This window comes from Ursus arctos, unplaced genomic scaffold (genome assembly GCF_023065955.2).
Source record: "Ursus arctos isolate Adak ecotype North America unplaced genomic scaffold, UrsArc2.0 scaffold_17, whole genome shotgun sequence".
NCBI classification, from domain to species: domain Eukaryota; kingdom Metazoa; phylum Chordata; class Mammalia; order Carnivora; family Ursidae; genus Ursus; species Ursus arctos.
This window is the reverse complement of record NW_026622841.1, coordinates 24283913-24308257: the sequence shown is the minus strand read 5'-3', so window position 1 is coordinate 24308257 and position 24345 is coordinate 24283913. Positions and strand designations below refer to the sequence as shown.

Here is a 24345-nt window from a genome sequence, read left to right as displayed (position 1 = left end):
TCTTGTCTTTCATCTCGAATGTTCCCGCAGCCCTGCTCCCCATGGGCTGATCCTCCCATTCCAGGGCTGCCTGGTCAAAATGACTGGCCTGGAAGGGGGACAGGGATTGGGGGTGGGGTGGGGGGGAGACAAGAAGGGGAAGGGTAGTCCAGGCAGAGAGTGAGAGCAGAGACGACTGGATGAGTAAGGGACGGTCTTGGGGACTGAAGTTAGAGCCATCCACGGGGCCTCTCCCTTTCCAGCCCTGGCCCCCAGTGTAAATAAAACAAAGCGTTGCCCAGGGCTCTCACGGGACCATCAGCCCTAAACCCCCCCATGGCCTGCGGTGGGGGCAGTGCTGAGGCCAACATGATAAGGCTAGGAGCCCGTGAGGCTCTGGGGGCCAAGCTGGGAGCCTCGAGACCCTGCCAGGCTGGGGGATCCTAGAAAGTTATCCCCTAGAAAGTTCTTGGGTTCTCTGGCCAGGCCGGGTGGGCCCCCTCAGGAGCCGGGCCGGGCTGGGCTGGGGAAGTTTTGCTATGGTGAGGACAGATGTTTCCAGTTTGAGGGCTGGGGTTGTCATAAGCTGTTTGTTCCCCACCAAATCCTGTTTCCTATTAAGCAGACTCTGGGAGATGGGGAAGCCGCCATTCGTTCATGCGGCCTGTGTGTGTGTGGAGCCCTGACGAGGATGGGGCTGCGGAGGCTGGGGGGGCCTCACCCTCCACACCTCCTGTTCTTCCACAGACCTTTGTCCTGGGAACTGTCCCTGGGCTCCTGAGCATCGTCCAACTGCAGGGTCTGAGAGCTGGGACTCAGGAGCCCTGGATGGGGGTTCTCAGGAGAAACCTGGCTCTGGCCTTGCCCTCTGCCCTGATCATAGCTTACCTGTCGGTTACCTGTCTACCCTGCTTCCTACTCCCTTCTTCCTAAAGGAGCCTGATTTATATCTGGAATTCACTGTCCTCCACACAGCTGATCCCGCCCGGCTCCAGATCCTGGTAGGTTTGCTGTGATGGTGGAGTCCTCTCCTTGCCACTGATGGTTTAGGAATGGGTTTGGGAAGCAGGCTCGGGCATGGACATGTTAGGGGACTTCTGGGAGAGAAGCCCCACTCCCTAGCTATGCCCGCGATGACGTCATGCCTTGATGCAACATCAGGAGCTGGGCAACCCCCTTGTGACGATGAGGGGAGCCAGCCAGAGGGTGTCAAAACTACAGAAAGGCAGAGTCAGTGTCCTTAAGACGGTACTGGGTTTCTGTATTCGCTTTCTCTGGGACTTCCTGTCATGTGAAATAATACTAGCTATTACTTATTTGTGCTTATCACATTTTAGAAACCGTGTTAATGCTGGCATTACTCAACAAATTTTTTTTTAAATTTTATTTTAGAGGGGGAGAGCGAGCGACATGGGAGGGGGAGGGACAGAGGGAGAGAATCTCAAGCAGACTCCTTGCCAAGCACAGAGCCCAATGTCGATCTCACAACCCTGACGTCATGACCTGAGCCGAAATCGAGAGTCGGACACTTAACCAACTGAGCAACCCCAGCGCCCCTATTCAACAAATACTTCTCGAGGTCAGGTATTGTTTTAGGTATGGGATGCAGACATGCAGAAATCAGACATAAATCCCTGTCCTCAGAGAATTTATCTTCTCCACGCTTTGTCATCTCACTTAAGACTCAACAGCGTGAGGCAGAACGACAGCAGCCACAGTGGGGCTCATGCAGCCCACTGCCACCCCGAGGAAAGCTAAAGGCTTCACTGCCCAGGCTTCCCTGCAGCCGGGGCTCTGCATGCAGCCGGCTTTCCCCAGGCAGAGCCAACCGACCGGCTGACACTTCCTGGGGCATGAGCATTGCAGGGCAGCTGGTGCGCGGGCATTAGGGCAACGTGGCCGTGCTTGCTTCCTCGGGGGCAGCTGCGGGCAGCTAGTGACCGATCTCTAGCTGCGTGGATGGGTGCTGAGTGCTCGGTGGGCCAGCAGCTAAGCTGCCTCAGTTCTGGGGAGCAGCTGGGCATTTCTCCTGGCTGAGCAGTATCCAAACTAGGTTCCTGGTCTACCCCAGAATTTGGTAGCTACCTAATACCCAGAAATAAGTCCTTTTCTGCCTAAATTAGCTCAAGTAAATGATATGATTACTGTGAATAACATCACGTAAAATGTGCCATCGACTTTAGAGGAGGTGGCTGGGTGGTAGATGGTGAGAATCGTCTCGTGGTGGGTGAAAAGCCGGAGTCCCTCATTACGCACTGGGAAAATATCAGGCCAAATTGGTTCCTCCCGCACTTCGGAACAAGCCCACGATCAGATGTCAGGCTGAGTGCAGGAATGGGATGGGGCTTTGGGATTATCGCCTTTGAGGAGGGTGTATGGTGCTCTTTGCGTGGGGAAGGACTGTGTGGATGTTGGATAAGCAGAAGGAGGAATTAGGTGGAATCCTTCTGCATCCCAGATGCAACACCAACGTTGAGACTTCCAGTCCATGAATCTAATACCCTCCACTGATTTAGGGTTTTTATTTCAGTCACTTTTTTTTAGATTGATCTCAAGTATCTAATGGATTTCTCTCTGTGTGTGTGTCTGTTTTAAAGATTTATTTGAGAGAGAGGGCATGCAGGGAGGAGGGGTAGAGAGAGAAGGAGAATCTGGAGCAGACTCCCTGCTGAGTGTAGAGTCGGACGTGGGGGTCGACCTCCTGATGCCAATACCATGACCTGAGCTGAAATCAAGAGTTGGACACTTAACTGACTGAGCCACCCAGGCGCCCCCGGATTTTTGTTTTTTAATTTTATTTTTTTCCTAGTGGATTTAAAAAATTCTATTGTAGATGGTACATTTTTAAAGAAGATTTTATTTATTTGAGAGAGAGAGAGAGCATGCGAGAGAGAGATCACGAGCAGGGAGGAGAGGTAGTGGGAGAAGCAGACTCCCTGCTAAGCAGGGAGCCAGACGTGGGACTCGATCCCAGGACCCTGGGATCATGACCTGAGCCGAAGACAGACGCTTAACTGACTGAGCCACCCAGATGTCCTAGATGGTACATTTTTAACCTTTCATTTTCTGTTTGTTTTTGGCATAGAGAAACGCATGTGAGTTTTGTATACGATCTGGCATCCAGAAACCCTGCTAAGTCTACTGGTTTATCGGTAGATTCTCTTAGATTATCTACATAATCGTGTCATCTGCAAATAATGACAGTTCATTTTCTTCCCGTCCAATCTTTTGTATTTTTAAACATTATTGCACTGGGCTAAGACCTCAGGTACTATTTTCCCCCAACATGCAATGAGGTTGAAAGAATTTTACAGTGGACGCCTGTATATTCACAATCTAGATTTTACCCAGCTCCCCACAGCTGTGCTCTATCCTACATCTATCCCTCCTCTTATCCACCCATCAATCCATCCTTTTGTTTCTTTTTGGGATGCATTTCGAAGTAGTTGCGTGCATCAGTACTTCTCTCCCAAGTACTATAAAGTGCATATAATTACCGTTTTTTTTTTTTAGATTTATTAATTTATTTTAGAGAGAGAAAGAGAGCGCATGAGCTCGAGTGCATGGAGGGGTAGGGGGGAGGTAGAGAGAGAATGTCAAGCAGACTCCATGCTGAGCACAGCACAGGGCTCCATCTCATGACTCTGAGATCATGACCTGAGCCGAAACCAAGAGTCTGACGCTCAACCGACTGAACCACCCAGGAGCCTACCTAGTACTGTTTTGAATAGAACGTGTGTTCTTGGACATGTTTTTCTTGCTCCCAATCTTAGGAGGGAAGTTTTTCATATTTTAAGTAGGATGGGCTCACTCTAGTTTTTTTGAGGCTATCTTTTATCAGATTGACATTTCCTTATTTTTCTAGAGTGCTAAACACTTATATCATCCAATGATCGTTGAATTTTATAAAAACTTTTGTTCACATGTATTATCATTTACTTCACCGCAGTCATTCTGTTAATGTGAAGGCCGCTGATTTTTTTTTTTTAAAGATTTTATTTATTTGACAGAGATAGAGACAGCCAGTGAGAGAGGGAACACAAGCAGGGGGAGTGGGAGAGGAAGAAGCAGGCTCATAGCAGAGGAGCCTGATGTGGGGCTCGATCCCGTAACGCCGGGATCACGCCCTGAGCCGAAGGCAGACGCTTAACCGCTGTGCCACCCAGGCGCCCCAGGACTCTGATTTTTGAATGATAATCCAATTTAATCATGATGTATTTTTACACATTGCTTTTTATACCGTGCTGGTTTCTCTTTGCTAACATTTTGTTTAGACCTTTTATATCTATAATGATGAGAGAAACTAGCATGCAATTTTTATTTCCTATACTGTTCTTGTCAGATTTTTTAATATATAAGGATATACTGGTCTCCTAAAATGAATTTGGAGATTTTCTATTACGTAGAAGAGTCTGTGTAAGATTGGCTTTATTTTTCTCTAAGATGTTGGTTGAATTCACTAGTGATGCTACCTGGGCCTGCAGATTGCCTTGTGAGAGTTGAAATTACGGATTCAATTTAGGCAATAAATGTAGGATGATCCCAATTTTCAAGATTTTCTAATGTCAGTTTTGAAAAACCACTTTTAAAAAAAGAAATCTGTTCATTTTATCTAAAGTTTAAAAACAGCTTTACTGAGTCATAATTGACATATGAAAACTGCACATAGGTGAAGTGTACACTTTGATTAGTTTTGATGTATATAGACTCCTGAAGCATCTCTACAATCAAGATTGTTCTATCTATGGGGCTCGTGGATGGCTCGGTCGGTGAAGCAGGCGACTCTTGATCTCAGGACTGTGGGTTTGAGCCACACGTCGGATGTAGAAACTACTTTAAAAAAATTGCTCCATCTAAATTTAAAATGTATTAGTATTCATAATGTCCTCTTAGATATTTTTAATGTCTGATTTGAAGTAATTTGCTCATCTTCACTTCTGATACAAGGCTATCTTTCCATTCCCTCTCCCTCCCACCCTTTCTCCTTCCTTCTTGACTGGTCTTATTACAGAGTAATCAAATTTCTTAGTCCTTTTATTTTATTTTAAAGATTTTATTTATTTGAGAGCGAGAGAGTGCAAGCACAGGAGCAGGGGGGAGGGGCAGAAGTAGAGGGAGAACCAGACTCCCCACTGAGCAGGGAGCCCGACATGGGACTCGATTCCAGGACCCTGAGATCAAGACCTGAGCTGAAGGCAGATGCTTAACCGATTAAGCCACACGGGCACCCCTTCGTAGTCCTTTTAGAGAGCTATTTTTAAATTTTCTTGATTTCTTTTATTCTCCTTATTGTATATTTGTGTTCTCTATAGTTCGGCTTTTGATCTGAGTTTCATTCACTTTTTTTAAAATTTTGAGGCAGTTGCTTGATTTTCAGCCTTTCTTCTTTTCTAACATATACATTTAAAGATATAAATTCATAAGCAGAGTTTTAATTGCAACTCGCAGTTTTTTTTTCTCCATAAGTTTTGATATGTCGTATTTTTATTATTCAGTTCAAAACATTTCAAGTTTCCATTATGATTTCTTTCTTGACGGATGAGTTATTTAGAAATCTGTTCAATTTTCAAATATATGGGGATCATCAAATTGTCTTTTTGTAATTGATTTCCAGCTTAATTGCATTGTGGTCAGAGAACAGATTTCATTTGAATTAATTCTTTTGAAGTTTGTTGAGACTTGTTTTATAGCTCAACATACAAATTTTGGCATATGTGCCACTTGTGTTTGAAAAGTATGCTGCCGAGTGCAGTGTTCTACACGTATCCATTGGGCCAAGTTTGCTAATTGTGTTGCTTAAATTTTGTATGACTTAATTTTTATATTATAGTTTTTAAAAAATCAATTACTGAAATAGGTGTGTTAAGATCTTACAGTCATTGCATATTTGCCTAAATTTCCTACTTCTATCAACTTTTATGTATTTTGAGATTGTATCACTAGTGCAAAAAAATGTAGAATTATCTCTTTCTGATAATTGAACAGACACTTTTTATTTTGAATAATGCCTTTTCTGCCTTAAAGTTTAATATTTCTACATCAGTTTCCTATGGTTATACCCAGTCTGCTTGGTATATATTTCTCTATCCTTTCAAAATTTCTAAATTCATGTTTCAAAAAGTATCTCTTATAAACAGCATATGATTTAAAAAAAAATTATTTTGAAATTTTTTTCTTATCTTAAGTAAATGCCATGCCATACATGGGGCTTAACTCAAGACCCTGAGATCAAGAGTTGCATGCCCTACTAACTGAGGCAGCCAGGTGCCCCTATGATTGTTGTTTTTAAAGCTAGTCTGACAGTCTTTGTCAACCATGGAGCATTAGCCCATTTACATTTAATGTAATAATGGATTTATCACATATATCTTGCAACTTGCTTTCTATTTGTCCCACTGGTTCTGTTTTTCTTCTTTTTTATCCCCTTATCTTCAACCTGCCACACTGAATTCGTTACTCCATCCTTTCCAATTAGCTTCAAAGTTACATACTCTTTTTCTAATATTTTTTACAACATGCATTCTTGACTTATCAAAGTCTAATATTAAATGGGATTTTTTTAACCCTCTTCTTGGATGATGCAAGAGGCTTGGAACACTTAAGCTCTATTGAAGCCCTTTCCACTTATATACCTTTACTTTCATCCATTTGATTTGATATATATTTTCAAACTCCTGACACAATTACTGTTTCATGTTATTGGTACTTTTGTTGACCTGTACTTTTTTCATTTTCATTGCTCTTCAATCCTTCCTGAAACTCTGTTCTTACAATTGGGATCATTTTCTTTCTGCCTTTAGAACACTCTTAATTTTCCTTTAGGATATGTGTGCTTGTGAATTCTTCCAGCTGTTTGTCTAAAAGTGTCTTTTCTTCTTCTTCATTCTTGTAGGATTTTTTTGCCAAGTAGAAAATTCTAGGTTGGCAGTCATTTTCTCTCAGCACCTTAAAGGCACGATTTCAGTCTTCTGCTGTTCCTGCTGAGAGGTAATCCTCCTATTACCACCAGCAGCTTTAACATTTCTCTTTCTCTGGTTTTCAGCAGTTTTACTATGATGTGTCTAGGTGCAGACTGTCTGTTTTATTTATCCTACTTGAGATTTGTTGAGGTTTTTTGAATTTATGGCTTGGTATCTCTCATGAATTTTGGAAAAGTTCTCAGCAGTATTTATTTATTAAATATCCAATTTGTTTACTCTTTTGAGATCCAGCTACACTTAGGTCAGACATTCTCGAAGTATCCTTCAGGTCTTTTACCCTCTACTGTCTTTTTTGACTGTTTTCCTCTGATTTTTCACCTTACCCATTCTCTCAGTTGTGAATCTGCTCTTAAATTCACCCACTGAATTATTAATTCTTGTTATATTTTTTCCCAGCTCTAGAATTTCCATTTGGTCCCTTTTTATAGTTCCTAATTCTCTGAAATTCTTGGCCACACTTTTTTCTTTTTCAAGCAAAGAAAGCATAGTTGTTTCAAATTCCGTAATTGATATAGCTGGAGACAGTGGGAGTTTCTCTATTCTCGTTATTTTTCTGTGATGGTTTTAATTCATATTATCTGGTCTTCTCACATACCTGGATTTTTTTTTCAAGATTTTATTTGAGAGAGTTTGAGTGAGAAAGGGGGGGGGGCAGAGGGAGAGGCAGCAGTAGACTCCCTGCTGAGCAGGGAGCCTGACCCAGGCGCCATCCCAGGACTCTGGGAGCATGACCTGAGCCGAAGGCAGATGTTTAACCAACTGAACCACCCTGAACCCCATGGATATTTTTGATTTTAACACTGTAAGTTTTCTTCCTGGCTAATAAATGGTGGTCTTCTTGCTAGCTCTTCACATGATGGAGAAGAAGAGAGATCACTCTCATGGCTCTTTTTGTAAGGGCACTAATCCCATCATGGTGGCTCCATCATCATGAGCACCTAAACCTAATGACCTCCCAAAGGCCCCTCCCCCTAATACCATCACATTGGGAGTTAAGGCTCATTATATTAATTTTGGGAGAATACATTCAGTCCATAACAGTTCACTTCCTCCAGAGAGAATATACATTTGCTAGGCACCTGGATGTGTTAGTAATTTGGTTTTACTTCAATTCACATTCAGGAAATGTGACTTAGAAGCTGGGCCACAGCATCCACTATCCACGAAGGATAGTCTACTGTTCAGAATGGAGGCCTAGGTAATCTAAACCAACCCTCCAGCAAAGAACTCAGAAATCTGGCCAAAATATTTTAAAATTTTGCTTAAAGGCATGCCAGAGCCAATAGGATGGCGAGGTAGTACCTGGTTAGTCATAGGAGACTGCTTTTTTTTCTGGCTTTTTTCCCAGAGGCTGTTGTCTGAGTAGCTGGTACTTTCAGTCGCCTTGTGAAGTCAGGAGAGTAGGGGTTGCCATGTATGACCTGACCAAGGGGGTGGGGTGGGGGGAGGGGCAGGTAGTTCCTGATGAATCTCCCTTGCTTTGTGTGGAGAACCCCAAATGGATATACCCTCACGAGGCTAAATTTTATGCTTTGGTGAAGTTCTTAAAAAACAAAAAATGGATTATGTACTGTGAATTGTGTGCCTTGATCCATTCCTCAGCTTTTCAGATTCATAGGAAGCTTGGCTCTTTATCAGAGAATAGAAACCCTGACCTCCTTGACTCTTGGAGGCAACTGTAGGACACTGGAATAACCCTGAATTTGGCGTCAGAAAGCCCAAGGATCAGTCCCGAACGTCAAATGGCAGCTACGGAAACCGCAGGCATAGTGCCTAGGAGGGAAGTAAGAGACCCAAAGGGTTGACCTTGCAAACTCAAGCCTATAAAGTATCAGCAAGTACCACAACTCTAATTGATGGCTCTGGAAAGGAGCGCAGAATGACTCAGTTATGCAGAAAGATTTAATGCCTAAGGCCAAACACTGGCTCCCCAGAACTTAAAGGACAGTATGTTGCCTAAAGAATTATAAGAGAGCCTAGCCCTAGAAGCATCCTCCCCCCACTGAACATTTCTCTTTACCTTAGCAAGCCTGAGGAAGTTGCTCAGTGTTCTAATGGCCGCCTGTCCTAGGTGCTGCCCTCTCTCCATCTCCCGCGTTTCCAGCTCCTGTGACTTCCTTCTGGAGTGGTGTACTGTCCTTGAGCTCTTTCACAGCCCTGCTTCTGTCCGCACTGTTGAATGGTGACCACCAAGGCTGTTGTTCACAGCTCCTATGGCACGGGCCGCAACTGGGGACCGTGGGAACCAGAGTTACCGTTTTGAAGCTTTTTTGCACAGCGCCTTGAACTCTTGATAGGAAAGGTGACACCGAAAGGGGCCCATGCTTTCAAAAACCAATACTGTGGCAGAGCCATTTGCTGATGACACAGTGCAGTAATAGTTCCATATCTTGGGGAAAAAAAATTAGACATTAACTTCCATCCACACACAAGATGGTCCCGTACTGCCTGACTCTACACATTTTTACTTTGGGGAAAACAGATTTCTAAGCAAATTAATGCAAGTGTAATTCAAGTTTACCAGTGAGATTTATTGTCGTGTAATATATCTTTCACAAAAATCAGGAAGAGACTCCTGCTGGGTCTCCAGAGCAGAGGCAGTGACGCAGGGGTGTCTGGGAGCGTGCGCCCACAGGCTGCCTGAGGCTGTAGCCACGGCTGAGCTTTTAGGCCAGTGAGCACTTCTGCTCTTTGGTTCATTAAAAGGGGGTGGAGGAGACGAGACTGCTGGAGAAGGAGGCTTTGGAGGCACCTTGGTGAGCCACGTGGACTGGGGAGGGAACTGTGGGATCCCCTCAGTCAAGGGCTCCTTGGTTGTTGGCCCTCTCCGTCTTTTGGGGGACCCTATTTCCTCCTGCCCCCGGAACTGACAGGCCTGCAGCCTAGTGATTATCCCATGGCGCTGCCCAGCCCTCAGCTTCCAGGGACAGATCCAGGTCCTAACAGAGGTTCGGTTGCTGCACGCGGCCCTTTTAACATTGTGTGTTTTGGTTTAAAGGAAAGGAAGCAAATCAAAATGCTTGGGAAACAAATTCAAGCGGTCTATCATTTCCCCATGTGGGGGACACAAGATAACTGCCTCCTAAAATGATCATCATTCAGACTGCGAGGATTGACCCTTCCACCCTCAACCTGCCTCTCTTCCCCTGGGCTCGACTAAGCAGGGGCTGTTAACCTGCCACGTGGGCCGGTCTGGGGCCCTCTCTGTGATCTCAGGTGAGATACAGGACAGTCCCCCGCCATGTGCGGAGACGGGAAGAGGCCTGAACCGAGCAAGGCCTGAGGAGGCTGCGGGCACCCTGCCCTTGCCTCCTGGGGCCAGCCACCAGCGATGGCCCTTCATCCGTCTGTCAGGCCGCCTGCCTCGGGGAGCTTCAGCTCCACTGCCTGTCCTGATGAGGACAACGAAACAGCCTGGCCTCAAAAGCCCCCTGAAGAGATGGAGCAGCCCAGGCTTTTCACAGAGGAAGCCACACAGATGTGCACTGGCGCGCTGGCGTGTTTTTGACCTTTCCAGAGCTTGCTGGGACTGGAGACAGCTCCTCCCAGACTCTGTGAGATTGTGATGCACCAAAACGACGCCGGCCTCCAGCCCAGGGACGCAGGGAGAGGAGAGAAGCTGGCTGCCGACAGAGATGAGGCAACAGCAGACTGACACGGGGTGCTCCGTCTCATCTGGGATCACGTGCTTTCTGTGTCTTTGAGAATGAAACAAGGCTCCTCACCCAGGCTGTGAGAAGGTGGTCGTGGACTCAGACCCAGACCCCAGAGGACCATCCCACTCGGCCCTCAGGGCCCACGGTTTCCCTCAGGGAAGCTTCTTCCTCTAGCTCAGGGCCCAAAAGAGTCTAAACAAAGTCAGAAGTGAAGAGAAAAACATGTTTTTCATCTCATGTGGAATACTGTATTAATCAAATTGGTCTCCTTTTCTCCCGCTAGTCTGGTTGAAGAAAAAAGATTGCTTTCAAAATGAAGCTTTTCTTTTCCCAATGATTAATACAGAGTAGATTAACTTAATTTGTGCTAGACTCCAATTTAATTCAGCTACAGCTCAGAGGCCAAATCCACAGAAAAGCTAATCTGAGCTTCATGAGAAGGAACTATTCCTTTCTTTGAGAGAACGATGCACAGGACCTGCTCTAAAGGCTTAGAACCAACGGCTGGGCCTAGTGTTTATTAAATCATGGGCCCTCTGGAAGGCACCCCCTCATACATATGACTTCATTTCCTTATTAACTCCTGTCTTATCATCTTTTCAGGTATTTCTCAATGTTGAAAGGAACACACACACACACACACACACACACACGACCAAAACAAAAATCTTCAACATGCAAAGAAAAAAAATAGTATGTACTGGTGAAGTGTTCTATGCCTAAGGCATCAGGTTCCTGGAAAAGCTCTAAATTTTTGGTTTAGAAATAAAATTGCATGTGGAATAGCAGGTTTGTACATTTATTATCGTCGTGTACCCCCCTCCCCCCTTTTTTGCACTACAATCTAAGCTGAGTGATCTATCGCCGACTGGCACCAACTCTCCAAATCCAAGTGTGTAAGGGAAGCACGCCTGTGTGGTCCTCTCTGCTAGAAGATACGTCAGGGAATCTGTCTACTTCTGTTCCCCAGAAAGAAAACAACTAGAAGGGCTGCTCGGCTGGCGGGAGGCGAGGGTGGGAGATGGTGTCCTGCCCTCAGTCGGAATCCATCGTGAAGAGCTGGATGTCCTGTGGGTTCCAGTAGAGGCCTACTGCTGAGTTGTAGACCAGAGACCACACATAGGGGATAAAAAACTCCTCGGGCTGTTCCTCTTCCACATATTTGAATTTCAATTCTGGAAATTTCTGCAATAAAAACAAGACGATTTTACAATCTCACAGTTCCATGCAAAGGCAGTGTTGAGGTGTGCCGGGAGCCCGCCTCCCTAATCCAGGGCCTGAGAGCTCTGGCGCTTTCCCGGCCAGCGTGCAAACGACTGCTGAGAAAACGTGAAGTCCGTGGAGGAAAGACGAACAAGCCCGTGAGCACGTGTGTGCTGATGCCGGTCTGCTGAGTGGAGCAGGGACCCGAATAGGGGGAGGCAGGAGGACACATGTCAGAGTGGAAACGGGCCCTGCATGGGTGACAAACGGAGGGCTCGAGGAAAGACCACGGCCCGGCTGAGGGCTGGCTCTTCCTGAGAGACTTGGCTTTCAGGGCTGAGTCACCTTGGGGATGAGAGCTTTTGCTCACGGTTCCTCAGCCTTGACCCGGGGGCGCGCCCGCGTCCCCCATGGAAGGCCGGGCGGGGGCTGGGGCGGCAGCTGCTCTGCACAGCAGGGCCGGGGCCTCCGCCTCAGGGCCGTGGTGATGCCCGTGGCCTTGCGGAGGGAGGCTGCGGTGATCCCTCCCCGAGACCCAGCTGCAGCTTCGGTCTGGCTCTCCGGTCCAGCTGATGAGCACTGCGCCTGGAGCACCTCACCAGGATCGGGGGTTTTGATTTTCTAATTTGACTCCTGCCAGGACGGGAGAAGCGATTCTCATTCCCATGGCCCGAGGAGCTCGCTGGTCTCAAGGCCCCTCCGGGTGCCTTCCCTCGCCAAGGTGAGCTGGCAGGACTCGCCCCAGTCGGCGCGGGGAGAAGGGAAGGCGGCAGGCGGGGTCCTGAGAGGAGGGGAGTGGCAGAGGGCAGGCGGGGGCCTGGCAGAGAGGAAGGGGAACCAGACGTACGTGGCGCCCATGGGGGCAGGAGTGTTGATGGTTCTGCTCGCTGCTGTGTGCCCAGAGCGGCCGGGCGCGGAAATAATCGGGGAATGTGCGAGCGAATGGAATCACCGCGCACGTACGAGGCCCAGCCGTGTGCCGGGCGATAGCAAAGGCTTTCTGTACATGTCTCGTTCACAGGCTTTCGTTCGTTACACAGGCCGGGGTCTGCGGCTCTGCGCCGGCCTCGGGCTGCAGGGGGCAGCGGCCACGGGAGGCCCTCTCCTCCCGGAAGGTGGGCTCTCCGGAGGGGGAGACAAGCAGCAGCAGCAGCGGAACAACGAGAACAGATGAGTGAGACGTGGGAAGACGGGAGGCTCCAGGGGCCTGACGGAGGTGCTGGGGCAGCCAGGTGAAGAGGGAAGGGCGCTCCTCCTGCAGGACCAGATGGAGGCAAGGCCTGTGTGCGGCATGGGGCACGCGGTAGGCTGGAGGGCAGAGGAAGCCCCAGCGAGCAGGGCCGAGACCCAGGAGCCACAGGAGGAGTCCTGGCCTCCGAGCTAAGGTCCTGGAAGCCTTTGAAGGATCTGAGAAGGGGGCTTGGTGAGAACGGCTCTGTGCAGTGACCCCTCCAGTCACAGTGTGAACAGAGGACATGTTGCAGGGGTGGGACAGGCCTGGTCCAGGGGAGAGGCAAATAGGCCTAAACTGGGATGAAGGAGGGGGGTGGCAGAAAAAGCCACCCACTCACCCACCCACCCACCCAAAGTTGTAGGAACTTTATTTGTATTTATTTTTAAAGATGTATTTATTTCACAGAGAGAGAGAGAGAATGTGTGAGTAGGGGAGGGGGAGAGGGAGAGAGAGAGTACGCAAGCAGACTCCCCACTGAGTGTGGAGCCCGACACTGGGCTCAATTCCAGGGCCCTGAAATCATGACCTGAAGCAAAATCCAGAGTTGACCGCTTAACCGACTGAGCCAACCAGAAGCCCCTTGTAGGAGCTTTAAAACAGCATTTTACAATAATTGAGACTTAACACCTAACTGCTAGATCTTCAGAGTTCCAGAAAGATGAGAGAAGGGCAGAGTAAGCACGATATGTTTCTGGCAAGGTGAGTTTTGAGTTAAATCCTGAAAACGTGTATGGAAATTCCTGAAAGGGGGTTACTCTGGACATGGATATTACAACAACATACCACACAGAGCGCCGTCCCCTGTCACAGCCTTAATGAAAACCAACCCTCTTCCGTGGCTCCAAAAGCATTATGTAAATACAGAGCATACACGAATGGGATTTATAAGTGGCCCGAACTCCTGCATTAGCTACCCCACACCCTCCCTCACACTGCACGTATGCCGTATGTCAGAGGCCTGTGCACAAGGCCTCTGGTTTAATGAAAACCCCAGCCGTTTTGGACCATGGGTGTTTAGAATCAGTCTTTCGTTATCATCAGCTGTAGGCTGAAGTGCCCCAGTGCGCTGACGGCGACGGCAGTGACTGTGACTTAAGAGGACAACTCCTCCCAAGGGGCTCTTCTGGGCCTTCTGGCGGACACAGTTTGGTCAGCTCAGGGAGATGACGGCGGCTGCCAGCACTTACTGATGTCACTGGGCTTCAGCTGCTGCTTCTGGCCTGGCCTGGGGTTCTCAGGTGTGAGGGAGCAGAGTTCTTGGAGGTGGCAATAAATCTTTGTCATGGAATCAGTTGTATTGTCTCACAGGTTGCAACACAATGATACTCTTTCCCACGAGAAACCTGAGTTTGTAGCAACAGGGTGCGGCCAGTAGCTACCAGAAGCTGAGCACACCCGAGCACCACATTGTGGTCAGTCACCCCAAGGTCCTGCCGAGGCTGATACGGCCAACCCCGCTAATGGGAGGTGAAGCAGGGCCTGGAGAGGCCAAGCCGGTTTTAGATCACACAGCCTAGGGGGTGGGGTTGGGATTAAAGTGTAGGTCTGACTGGGTGGGAAAGTCAGTTTGAAAAGTGACAGCGAGTTGCGGCCACCCTAGTGCTTTGTCCTTCAGTTCAACTCTCCTAGTCTCCACGGGGCCCTTTGGGGACAGTGCTGTGCTCTCACGGCATGGCCCAGAACCCGGCTCATTACTGGTCCTTAAAAAACCAAGCCACAGAGACGGCATCATCAAGAATGTGGGACTGTGTTTGAAAAAGAAATTTACCTTCTAATAACAGGATGAAAATCCTAGTTCTTAGAATGGCCTCAAACTTGAGAAGACCTCTCCCATTGACCCAGATAGAAGTGAGGGGCCGGGGTGGGGGGAAGGCGACAGAAGTGGTGGCCCAAAAAGGTCAGAGCCCTCCCCACTGCCTCTTTCAGCTAGAATAACAACATCCTATGTTTCTAAGTGCTAATGTCGCAATACGACGCACTTGCTGTTAGAGGTAGAAACGACTAAAAGATGTGCAAACTTTTCTCCATCCAGTGACATTATCTGGGGGTTTTCCTACGAAGGCCTTAGGAAAGGGTGTCAGACAATCTGCACCAGGCTACTCTCTGCATCTCTGAGGGTGAAATGGGAAAGAGAACCAGAAAACCAACGGCTTTTGTAAGAACTCCTTCCAACTTAATTAAAGACGCTTGGGCTAGCGTCGCTCAGTGCCTGGCGCTAAGTTTTCCTGCCCTCATATTTTGGGGAAATTCTGATGACTGTTCAGTGAGAGTAAGTAATGAGTCCGAGCCTGCCCTTCGATCGTGCACGGGCAGATCTAGGAAAAGGCCACTAGGAAAAGCACCCGGCATCCCCACGACTATCCTTCCAGCACCTGACCAATCAGAGCTGAAAATGCCTGGTTTTCATCGTGGCTCAAGTTTACGTCAAAACAACAACCCATCTCTCACTCTGGTAGTAAATGTAGTCAACAGAATCTCAACAAAGGACGATAGCCAGCGTGGCAAGAACATCCAGTACACAGTATCTAACAGTGGAGGAAAGACAGCGTGTAAAATGGTAGGAGCTTTATGGCTCCCTCCGGAGCTAACACAACGGATCACCCGCATGTGGCGGGCTTGTTCCAACACTTGATATTTAGTCACTCATCTAATCGTTGAACTAACTAGAAACAGCACTCGAAAGGCAAGCAGATAATTTGAGTTTTAGCCCCATCTTTTCCCACTAATTCATTCATTCAGCAAGTATTTACCGAGGGGCCTACTGGGTCATGAGCCCAGTACTAAAAATTGAGCTGAGCGACACACACAGAATCCTAGCATTTAAGAGCTGAAAGTCCAAGCCTCAGGAGCTGGGTGACCTGGGACAAGGCTCATATCCTCACTTGGGCTCTTAAAACGTAAAGTTTACTCTGAGATTTTGAATTTAACCTGTGTCTCCTTCACAGGGTTGTGACAAACGAATGAGCTGGTGGCAGTCCCGGGGAGAAGGTAAACGTTGAAAGGTCCTGAGCTGTCCTATGGGTTGACAAGAGATGGTTTTAAAGTCTAAGCCTCTCAATTGCTTAAAACCAAGACAAGCAGGAGGCTGTGGCTGAGCTTCCCTGTGGCCCAAGTGCTTGTGGTCAACCGCGTGGAGGTCCAGGCATGGCCCTGCGCGTGCTGGCTTGTGAAGGCCCAACCCCTGCCACACACTGGACGCCTACGTCACATCTCTGGAGCGGGGGCCGCTGGACACGGTGGAACCAAAAGACCAAGTCCAGACAGAGCAGCACGAATGCACTTCTATCACTGCAAAACCCGAACCCTGTGGACACACACACACACACACACACCCCGGAATTTACAGTCCCAGTTCCCCTCTCCTCAAAGGAACAAGTGAGAGCAGAGGTCGTATTTCTTGGGTTCTTTGCTCAGAACTTTTCACAGACACTTAAAAGGTTCAGAAGAGAGGATAAACCATAAATAGCAGGAAAAAGAAGGGCATGTTCTCGAAAACTGGCTATACACATTTTGAAAGCACAAGGTAAAGAGCTTCCTTTTTCCTGCAATGAGTTGTTTTTAAGACAGTGTACTGGGAACATTTTAAAAGGGTGAAATAATAGAAATTATAAGAGAGTTTTGGAAACACTCTTCAGTCAACCTGCTCGAACGGGAATGCGGTCTCGTAGAACAGCCTGTGCTCAACCTGCATTGAATGTGACCCCCTCTCCAACTGATCTGTCGGTGTCGCCAGAGAGAGCCAACACGGCTGGAGGCTTAAACAGATGTTCTTAAAAATATGTGCTCCTCTAATATGTCTCAGAAGTCTTGAGAGCTAAGGAAAAGAAAGACAAAAGGTTTTATTTAGCACCGACGACACCGGGGACACATTTTGTCAGGATTCAGTCCAAGAAATGTCATAGTCTGAATGTCAGATCAACAACCTAGAAGAAGTCCCTCTTTATGTTCCTTTTCAAGCCTGTGGAGAACAATAATGCCATCCTGTGATGGCTGAGGGAAGTCCGGCTTCCTCACTTGAGTGTCTTCATTCGGACTGGGCCGCCTGGGCCCTCCCGGGCCTCTCCAGCTCCGACATCCGTCCACATGCCCTCTAACCACAACTCCTCTCTCAGTTCTCAGGCCCCTTCTGGGCTCCAGCCAGGGGCTGTCGAGTGGATGCGCCTGAGGACCACGAAAGCTCTGGGAAAGCACAGGAGGGGCCCTGGGGATGTGGGGGCGCTGACTTGATAGTTATGGTAAGAACTCTCTGGAACCGGCTAACAGAGGGCAGGGTGCTGGTCACCGCGGGCCCAGGCTTTTGCCCCTTTCTTTCTGAGACAGTTGTCCTGTGACTCAGCTCAATATGGAGAGAAAACCCATCTCTCAAGCTTGGAGCTTGGTCTCAATCCAAAGCTACTTACAACAATCCGGTTGTTTTGATTTTTGGAGCCAGAGGTAATGCTAGACTCTCAAGTTTGGCTGGAATGTTTTTATCAGCTCCAGTGAATCAACCCACCACAGTGGGACATCCGGACGCCCGGCCCGGAGACAAAGCAAAGGTCCGACTTGGTGATTGAGACTCGGGTGTAATAAGCAGACCAAAAGCTTTAAAGACCAAAGCCTTTCTGCTGTCAGTCATGTGATTTGGTGAAAACCCACAGGAAGTTCAGTGAGCAGATGTAGGGCTCGACTGCAGGAATTTTCATGACCACGAGAGCTCAATGGAGCTTTCCCCCTTCCACCCAAAGACGACAGACAGAGATAGCACCAGAAATTCCAGCAAGCACCTGGCACGGCTCCAGAAATGTAGTGCAGTATAAAATCAAATAGCTACATAGCACCTTAGAAAGAATTCTTTAAAAGCCCACATTTAGCCTCTGAACGGAGTTGCGAAGGGTGATGGCTGGGGGCGAGGCGCCTGTCACCACTCGCAGAGGGTGCGGGTCAGGAGCGGACGGGGGAGTTCCTGCTAGCGGCGCACGCGGTGTGGGTGGCAGGTAGGTTCTGTGTGGATGAAGAGTCAACTGGTTTCAAGATCGTGTTGTAAGACGGCAAGGCAACAGCACGTTTTCATCTGGGGGTGCACGGGGGGAGGACGATCCAGCGCCCCTATCCTTTCCCACATCTGCTACGGCTGTGCAACACCGCGTCCTTCGGTGATGGGCCCTTAAAGTAAACCCTGGGAAGCACCAGCTGCATCCAAGGTGCTGTGCTTGGGGCTGGGGAGGAGGGAAAGAGGAAGAACTGGTGTTTCTCTACCAGGGGGTATAATTTGGTAGGAACAAGAACAGAGGGTTGTGTGGCTTGAGACGGAAGGACAGCGCCCCGGGAGGGCTCCCTCTATGGTCCATCTGGCTAATCCCAGGATCGGAAGACGTGAGGTGGGCTTGGACAGCAAACTCCAGGAGAAATAAGGAACGGACAAATCAGGAAGCATCTACATTTAGCTACATTACCATCTGCACAAGACTGAACTGCAGTCTCTTCCACGTGTAATGGAATGAGTTACGAATGGATCAAACGTCATTACTTAACTGACAAAAAGATGATAGGATCTGGTCGATGAATAACGGAGATGCTGAAGGGGGAGTTCTGTTTATGTCAATTTCAAAATTAATGAAAAGCTGAATTCAAAATATAGAACTGTAGAAAGGGCTACTTACTAGAAGTTAGAAATTATGAAATATGAACCTAAAATGACAAAGCCCACGATGAGGGCAGCTCTGCAGAGAGTTACAACACACTGCGGATCTCAGAGCTCCGGAGCTGGCCAGGAGTGGGGGCCTGCCTGGCAAGCAGGGTACCGCCCAGGAAGAGGCTGACAGGTGAGCAGGCACCTCTCCCGGAAGCTCGGGCCGGGCGACCAACCACCTCTTGCTCAGGACAGTGGCTTGTCACCTGAGTATGTGCGAGTGACACCAGCAGCTTCTGTGACTGGTGGCCAAAACCCTTCTAGGAAAAACAGATGGAGAGAGTAGAAGGTTGAACCCACACTTGAGACGAGCTCTCCCTAAATTTACCATCACGCCATCAGTCAGAATCTGAAACCCACTTGCGTGTGAAACCTGAGCAAATGTCCCTGGTTAGACCCTTCTCTTACAGAGCCCAGGTTAAGGGGATCACAGAAAGGAAGATGTCTTTAGTTTTCAATTTCTCTCTCTCTTCTGAGGGCTGGTGGGGTGGTACAAAGGAGAGGGAAGGATAGGTAGCTCTCCTGCCGCAGGGGAAGTTGGGAGAAAAGCCCTGACAGGTGGATTCTAACCCCCTCCCCTGTAGGGACAGGGCTGGGGACAGGAAGGGAGCTGGCACTGCGTGTGGGGAGACCCTGAGTCGCCCAGAGCACACCTCTGGGCCTGGCAAGGAGTGTGGGGCTAGCGCGCACAGGGACGATACGGAGGGCGGAGACAGGGAGGCGGCCTCCAGGGCTGGGATGACAAGTCCGTTCATTTGGTGAGAGAACAGGTTGGAGTCTGATATTTGTAATTTAACAGTCATTAGCAATGAGGCAACAGTCCAAGTTGCTAAATGTGTAAACTCAGGACTGACCTGCCTTATTGAGTCAAAGCACCTGTTTTGGAGGCATATCAGTTCCAAATTAGGAGGCTGGGAAGAGGACGTGTGGTTCCAGGGTGAGATGAAGGGCCAAAGTGCAGCATTTATTGGTAGAACTTCTTTTGTTGAAAGCAGGCCCGTGGCTGGGCTGGTGGCCGGAACTGCCTGTCCTTCTGCGGGAGCTCATCAGATTCGATAGGACCCAGCTAACCGACCAGGAGAGTGAGATCCCAGAAAATAAATCTACTATTAGAGTATAAGCTCTAGGAGGGCAGGGATTTTAATTTTTCCACTGATGTGTCCCCTGGTGCTTAGAACATTGCCAGGGGTTTAAGCACAGTTTGCTGAGTGGATGAATGAAGGAGTAAATGAACAGATGCGTAAAAATTGTTGTTTGTAGAAAAACCCAGAGTTCCTTGGGGGCGGGGCAGGGGGAAGAGTTTGGGAAATGGAGTCCCGCACACTGGGGGAGTTAGTGGAGTAGCTGCCTAAATTTATTTGCAACTGAGTGAGCCAAATTAAGCTCATGGCAATTGGAGAAGCAAATGAGCTGACTTACTGGGATTTGGGGGGCAATACTTCCTATCTAATAGATTCATTTACTTCTCAAATTGCCATGCTCCTTGCCTACAACCATTCTACCATGTCGGATTCTTGCTGGTAGAAAAATCCAGCTCATGGATAACGGATAATGTTGATATACATTAAATCAACATTAAAATTAAAATACATTCAATGTTCATTAAACATTAAATATGTTCAATGTTCATTAAACTATGCTCAATGTTCATTAACCTATGTTCAATGTTCATTAAACTATGTTCAAATATGGTCAATGCCATATATTAGATTTCAAAATATATCTAATTATGGAAATGATGAACTCTTTGCATGTAAGTTATAGTCATGGACTAGACGAATGTATAATATGTTAACGGAGACAAGTTCCAGTTTTAATCAGTCTTTTACTGTTTATTCTTGTCAAAGTCACGATATGACCAGGTGCCCTCAAATTAACACTTAAGTCCTAAGTACTGTATCAGTGATAATCTTTCTTTACACTATTATTTTTTCAGAACGATATGTGAACCAGGGAAGTGAGAGAGACAGATTTGGAGAAAGATTCTGAATCATGCTGAGACAAGTTCTAGCAAAACAAGGATCCTTGTTGAGTCTGAAGTGTCCAGGCACGAGGAGTTATGTGTGGATGGCACGTAGAGGACATGGGGATGTGGGGACAAGGGCAGGCAGGAGGCTTCACTGGCACGCCCCAGCCCAGACTGGGGTGAATTCAGGTGAATATGTCAGGTGAGAACACGGCCTTTGCCACAGTATGTCAAAGAGATATGGGGAAAGACAATTCCAACTACGACAAACTTAGAAAAGCTGTCTCTTCTTTGAATATTCTTAGGATTTAAGTTATAAGCAAACGTGATAGTTTTTCACTACAAGGGCATCACTCAGATGAAAGTCATGCCTTCATTATTCCTTCCTTGGCAAGAAGTTAAAACTAGCCTCTGATAATCAACATTCCCATGCACCCATTATAGATAGGAGGATTTTTTCCCCTCTGCTTATGGAAAGAACCATCTATTCCAAGTGTTACGTGAGAAGCCTTGTGGTTGCTAAACTAATGATCTTTTCCTCAAGCTAGCTGGAGAAAATCCTACTTAAAAGCCACGATTCGAACGGCAATTGTCTATCACCTAAAATTTGGTTTCAGTACTTCCCATGGCTGTACTTCCCAATGACCCAAGCATGATCCACGAAGGGGTGACCCAGATCTGTGACTTCCTGTCAAATGCCACAGTCTTGGCCCCATGGTTATTTCAACATGTGTTGTCAATGAATTAAAAACACCAAATGAGATTTGTTGACTTCTGCACAGTGATTAGGACTAACAAAGGGTATAAGGAAATCCAGAGGAAAGGAAACAGAAACAGAATGCTCTATGAGTCCTAATACTACTTTGTGCGAAAGAGCAGAATTTGGTATGAGCTGAGTCTTAGATTCCATTCAAGGATGGTTGTGTCTGGGAAGTTCCAAAATCATATAAATGTGAGGTAAAGCGATCTAGAAGATGGGATCCCCTCCCTTCAAAAAAAGACAGGTTGAGGTCAGTTAGAAAAATCCGTATTACATTCCTGAGCCTTAATTCTTCTTCTTCTTCTTCTTTTTTTTTTGAGCCTTAATTCTAAGAACTCATGGAATCACAGAAATTCAGCACTGGAGGGACTGAACACCCCCACTCCCACATATTTACTCCTACCCTTTTAAGAAGAAGGTAGAAACAAAACAACAAAAATCCTTAATAGTCCTAAGGTATATCAAGTTAACTGAAATTTACATTAAATGACTGGATATTTTTACTTTTTTATGTATGTTTACGTTTTAAAGAAATTGTTCTAATATAGTGAACTATATACATTACCTCAGCCCTACACACTTTCAAACTCAGGCTGCTCTTTGAGAAAGCAACGGACACTTGCCCAAGATTTAAGAAAATGCTATTGGTAAATTAGTTGTGTTTCAGCCCCTTGAGGTCAGTGAACATACTGACCATCAGGAAGGGATCCAAAACCTTGATTTGGTGTCATGTATCACCGCGTGTTCTCTTGATTTGTGAAACAGCTAGCAGCTGTGAGATGTTTAATTGGTTGAAAACCTCAATGCAGGAGATAAGCACTGAGTGCATCAGAGAGAACTAATCAAAACAGTTCATCTGATTTTTCTCCGGGAAAACATGAACAGATAGAAGCAAACACAGAGCAAAGTGGGAGGTCGGGTAAGTCACTGAGGAAGAGGGGGTGAGAGAAAATGCTAGCACAGTAGAGCTGTGACTGAGAACGAGCAGGGAAGAAAGAAAAATAACAAAGGGGAAGCCTACCCTACTCTCAACTATATAGCTAAGAGAACTGGATGGTGTAATCTCTCTCCAATTGGACTATCACAGATGTATATAATTTAGAATTTATACCTGCTATGTTACAATCATAGGAGAACTAATAAAAAGGCCTGTATAAAATATCTAGGGTATACAGGCTACATTTTTTTTATTAAAAAATTTTTTAAAAAGTATTATTTATTTATTTGAGAGAGAGAGAGAGCAAGAGAGCAGGGGGGAGAGGTTAGACTCCCCACTGAGTAGGGAGTCCGATGTGGGGCTCGATCCCAGGACCCCGGGATCATGACCTGAGCTGAAGGCAGACGCTTAACCGACTGAGCCACCAAGGCGCCCCAGGATACATTTTATTTTATAGCTCAAAAAAAAGTGGTTGAGATTCAAACTCTTAAAAGTTTTAATTTTGAAAATTTAAGATTTCAACATTTCAAAATAGTCACCGGTACATGAAAGAACCAAAGCCCGTACTGCCTCAACACACCACACCGCGTGGTCGATGCCACGGCTCCTGCAGCCACCATGCTTCTGCCTCCCTTTCTCACTCCAGCTTCGTCAACCAACCAGCCCCTTACGCGGGAAACCCTTGGGGTATGGCAAGTAGAAAGCAAAGTTCCTGCTCTCAAGGGGCCGAAAATCTAGTAAGGAGACAAAGTGTAAACGCACAACTAAACACTGAAACGGCATCTCGTGAAATACCAAGAAAAGTCATACTGGAAGTGAGCTACTAGAGTCTCCAGCAGGGAGAGGTCCATGAACCAGTCCTGTCTGGAACAGTCTTCATGGAGCCGGCATGATCCAGGCTGTAAGAACAGGTGGAGAAGAGGCAAGGAAGCCACGTCAGGGACAAGCAAGGCAGGAAGGAAGAGTGGGTTCAGGGGCTGGGGTAAGTGTGGGGGTAAGTGGTGGGGGGTGGGGTACTAAGGCGGACAGGGTCAGAGTTTGAATTGTACTTTATTTTTCCCGGATTCTTCAGGCACTGGGGAGGGGTGGGGAGGGAGGTGACTGGGTGGTGGATGTGGTAGTGATGATGGTGTGTGTGCGCGTGCGCACGCGTGCATGTGCACGTGTCATTTCTCCAAACTCCACCCATCCCCTCTCCCCTGCCAAAAGTCACGTTCAAGAAATGAGATACACAGAGTAGCATCAGTATCACCTGGGTAGGCATTTACTAAAACTCGAATTCTTGGGCCCAATATCCCGTGATTCAGGAAGGCAGAGGGAAAAGAATGAGCAGAACTCAGAATTATTTCAGTTTTGGAGGAGGAGCCGTATGTGGGAGTAAAGGTTCAGGATGGGAGGGCTGAGACTGCAAATGGCTAAGGCATCCCCGAGAACTGGAGTTGGAAAGCTTTAGACACCGTCTAGACAGCTCCTTCATTTAGAACATGGGGAAACTGAGGCCTACAGTAACAATGATTTATTTCAGGCCTTAAGGCTAAAATGTGGCAGAGATCTAACGAGAAATCAGTATTTGGGGCCACTGGCAAGGCTGGCCCCCAGACACAGAGGCTCAGAACCGTCGGCATGGAGCCTGAGAACAAAGTGAAAGCCTTCAGCCAAAAAAAAAAAAGCCTTCGGTGGAAAATGGTGCTTCAAAGACAATCCAGTGGGTCCAAATTGTGCTAGGAACTTCCTAGCTTCCCTAGCATGCGATCATTTCATGAACAACTAACAGTTTTTACGTTCCCGTCTATGTGCAAGGATATTAATGTTAACGGGGGACAGATTTGGAGTACAAAGCATCCAGAGCTCTGGCCAACCCACAGCAGCAATACGCTTTCTGGCCTGAAGTTCTAACGGGATTGTGCGTGCAGGACCCTGCTTAACAACTCAGGGCCAGGCTGTGCAGCTTCCCCCAAA

The 24345-nt window shown here is 47.3% G+C and overlaps 1 protein-coding gene across 3 annotated transcripts in view; it reads right to left on the bottom strand.

The window, feature by feature from the left end:
- The window catches only part of DYM (dymeclin), a 334659-nt gene that overhangs the window by 2001 nt on the left and 308313 nt on the right, over positions 1-24345 (bottom strand). For 2 of the 3 annotated variants that reach the window (XM_048218645.2, XM_048218650.2), the window contains one exon: positions 11399-11800. The exons of the other annotated variant lie outside the window; for it this stretch is intronic. In XM_048218645.2, coding sequence (XP_048074602.1) covers positions 11651-11800 — 150 coding nt within the window. In that variant the 3' untranslated portion in view covers positions 11399-11650. Of the gene's footprint in view, positions 1-11398; positions 11801-24345 lie in introns of those variants that run through there. 3 annotated transcript variants of the gene reach the window in all.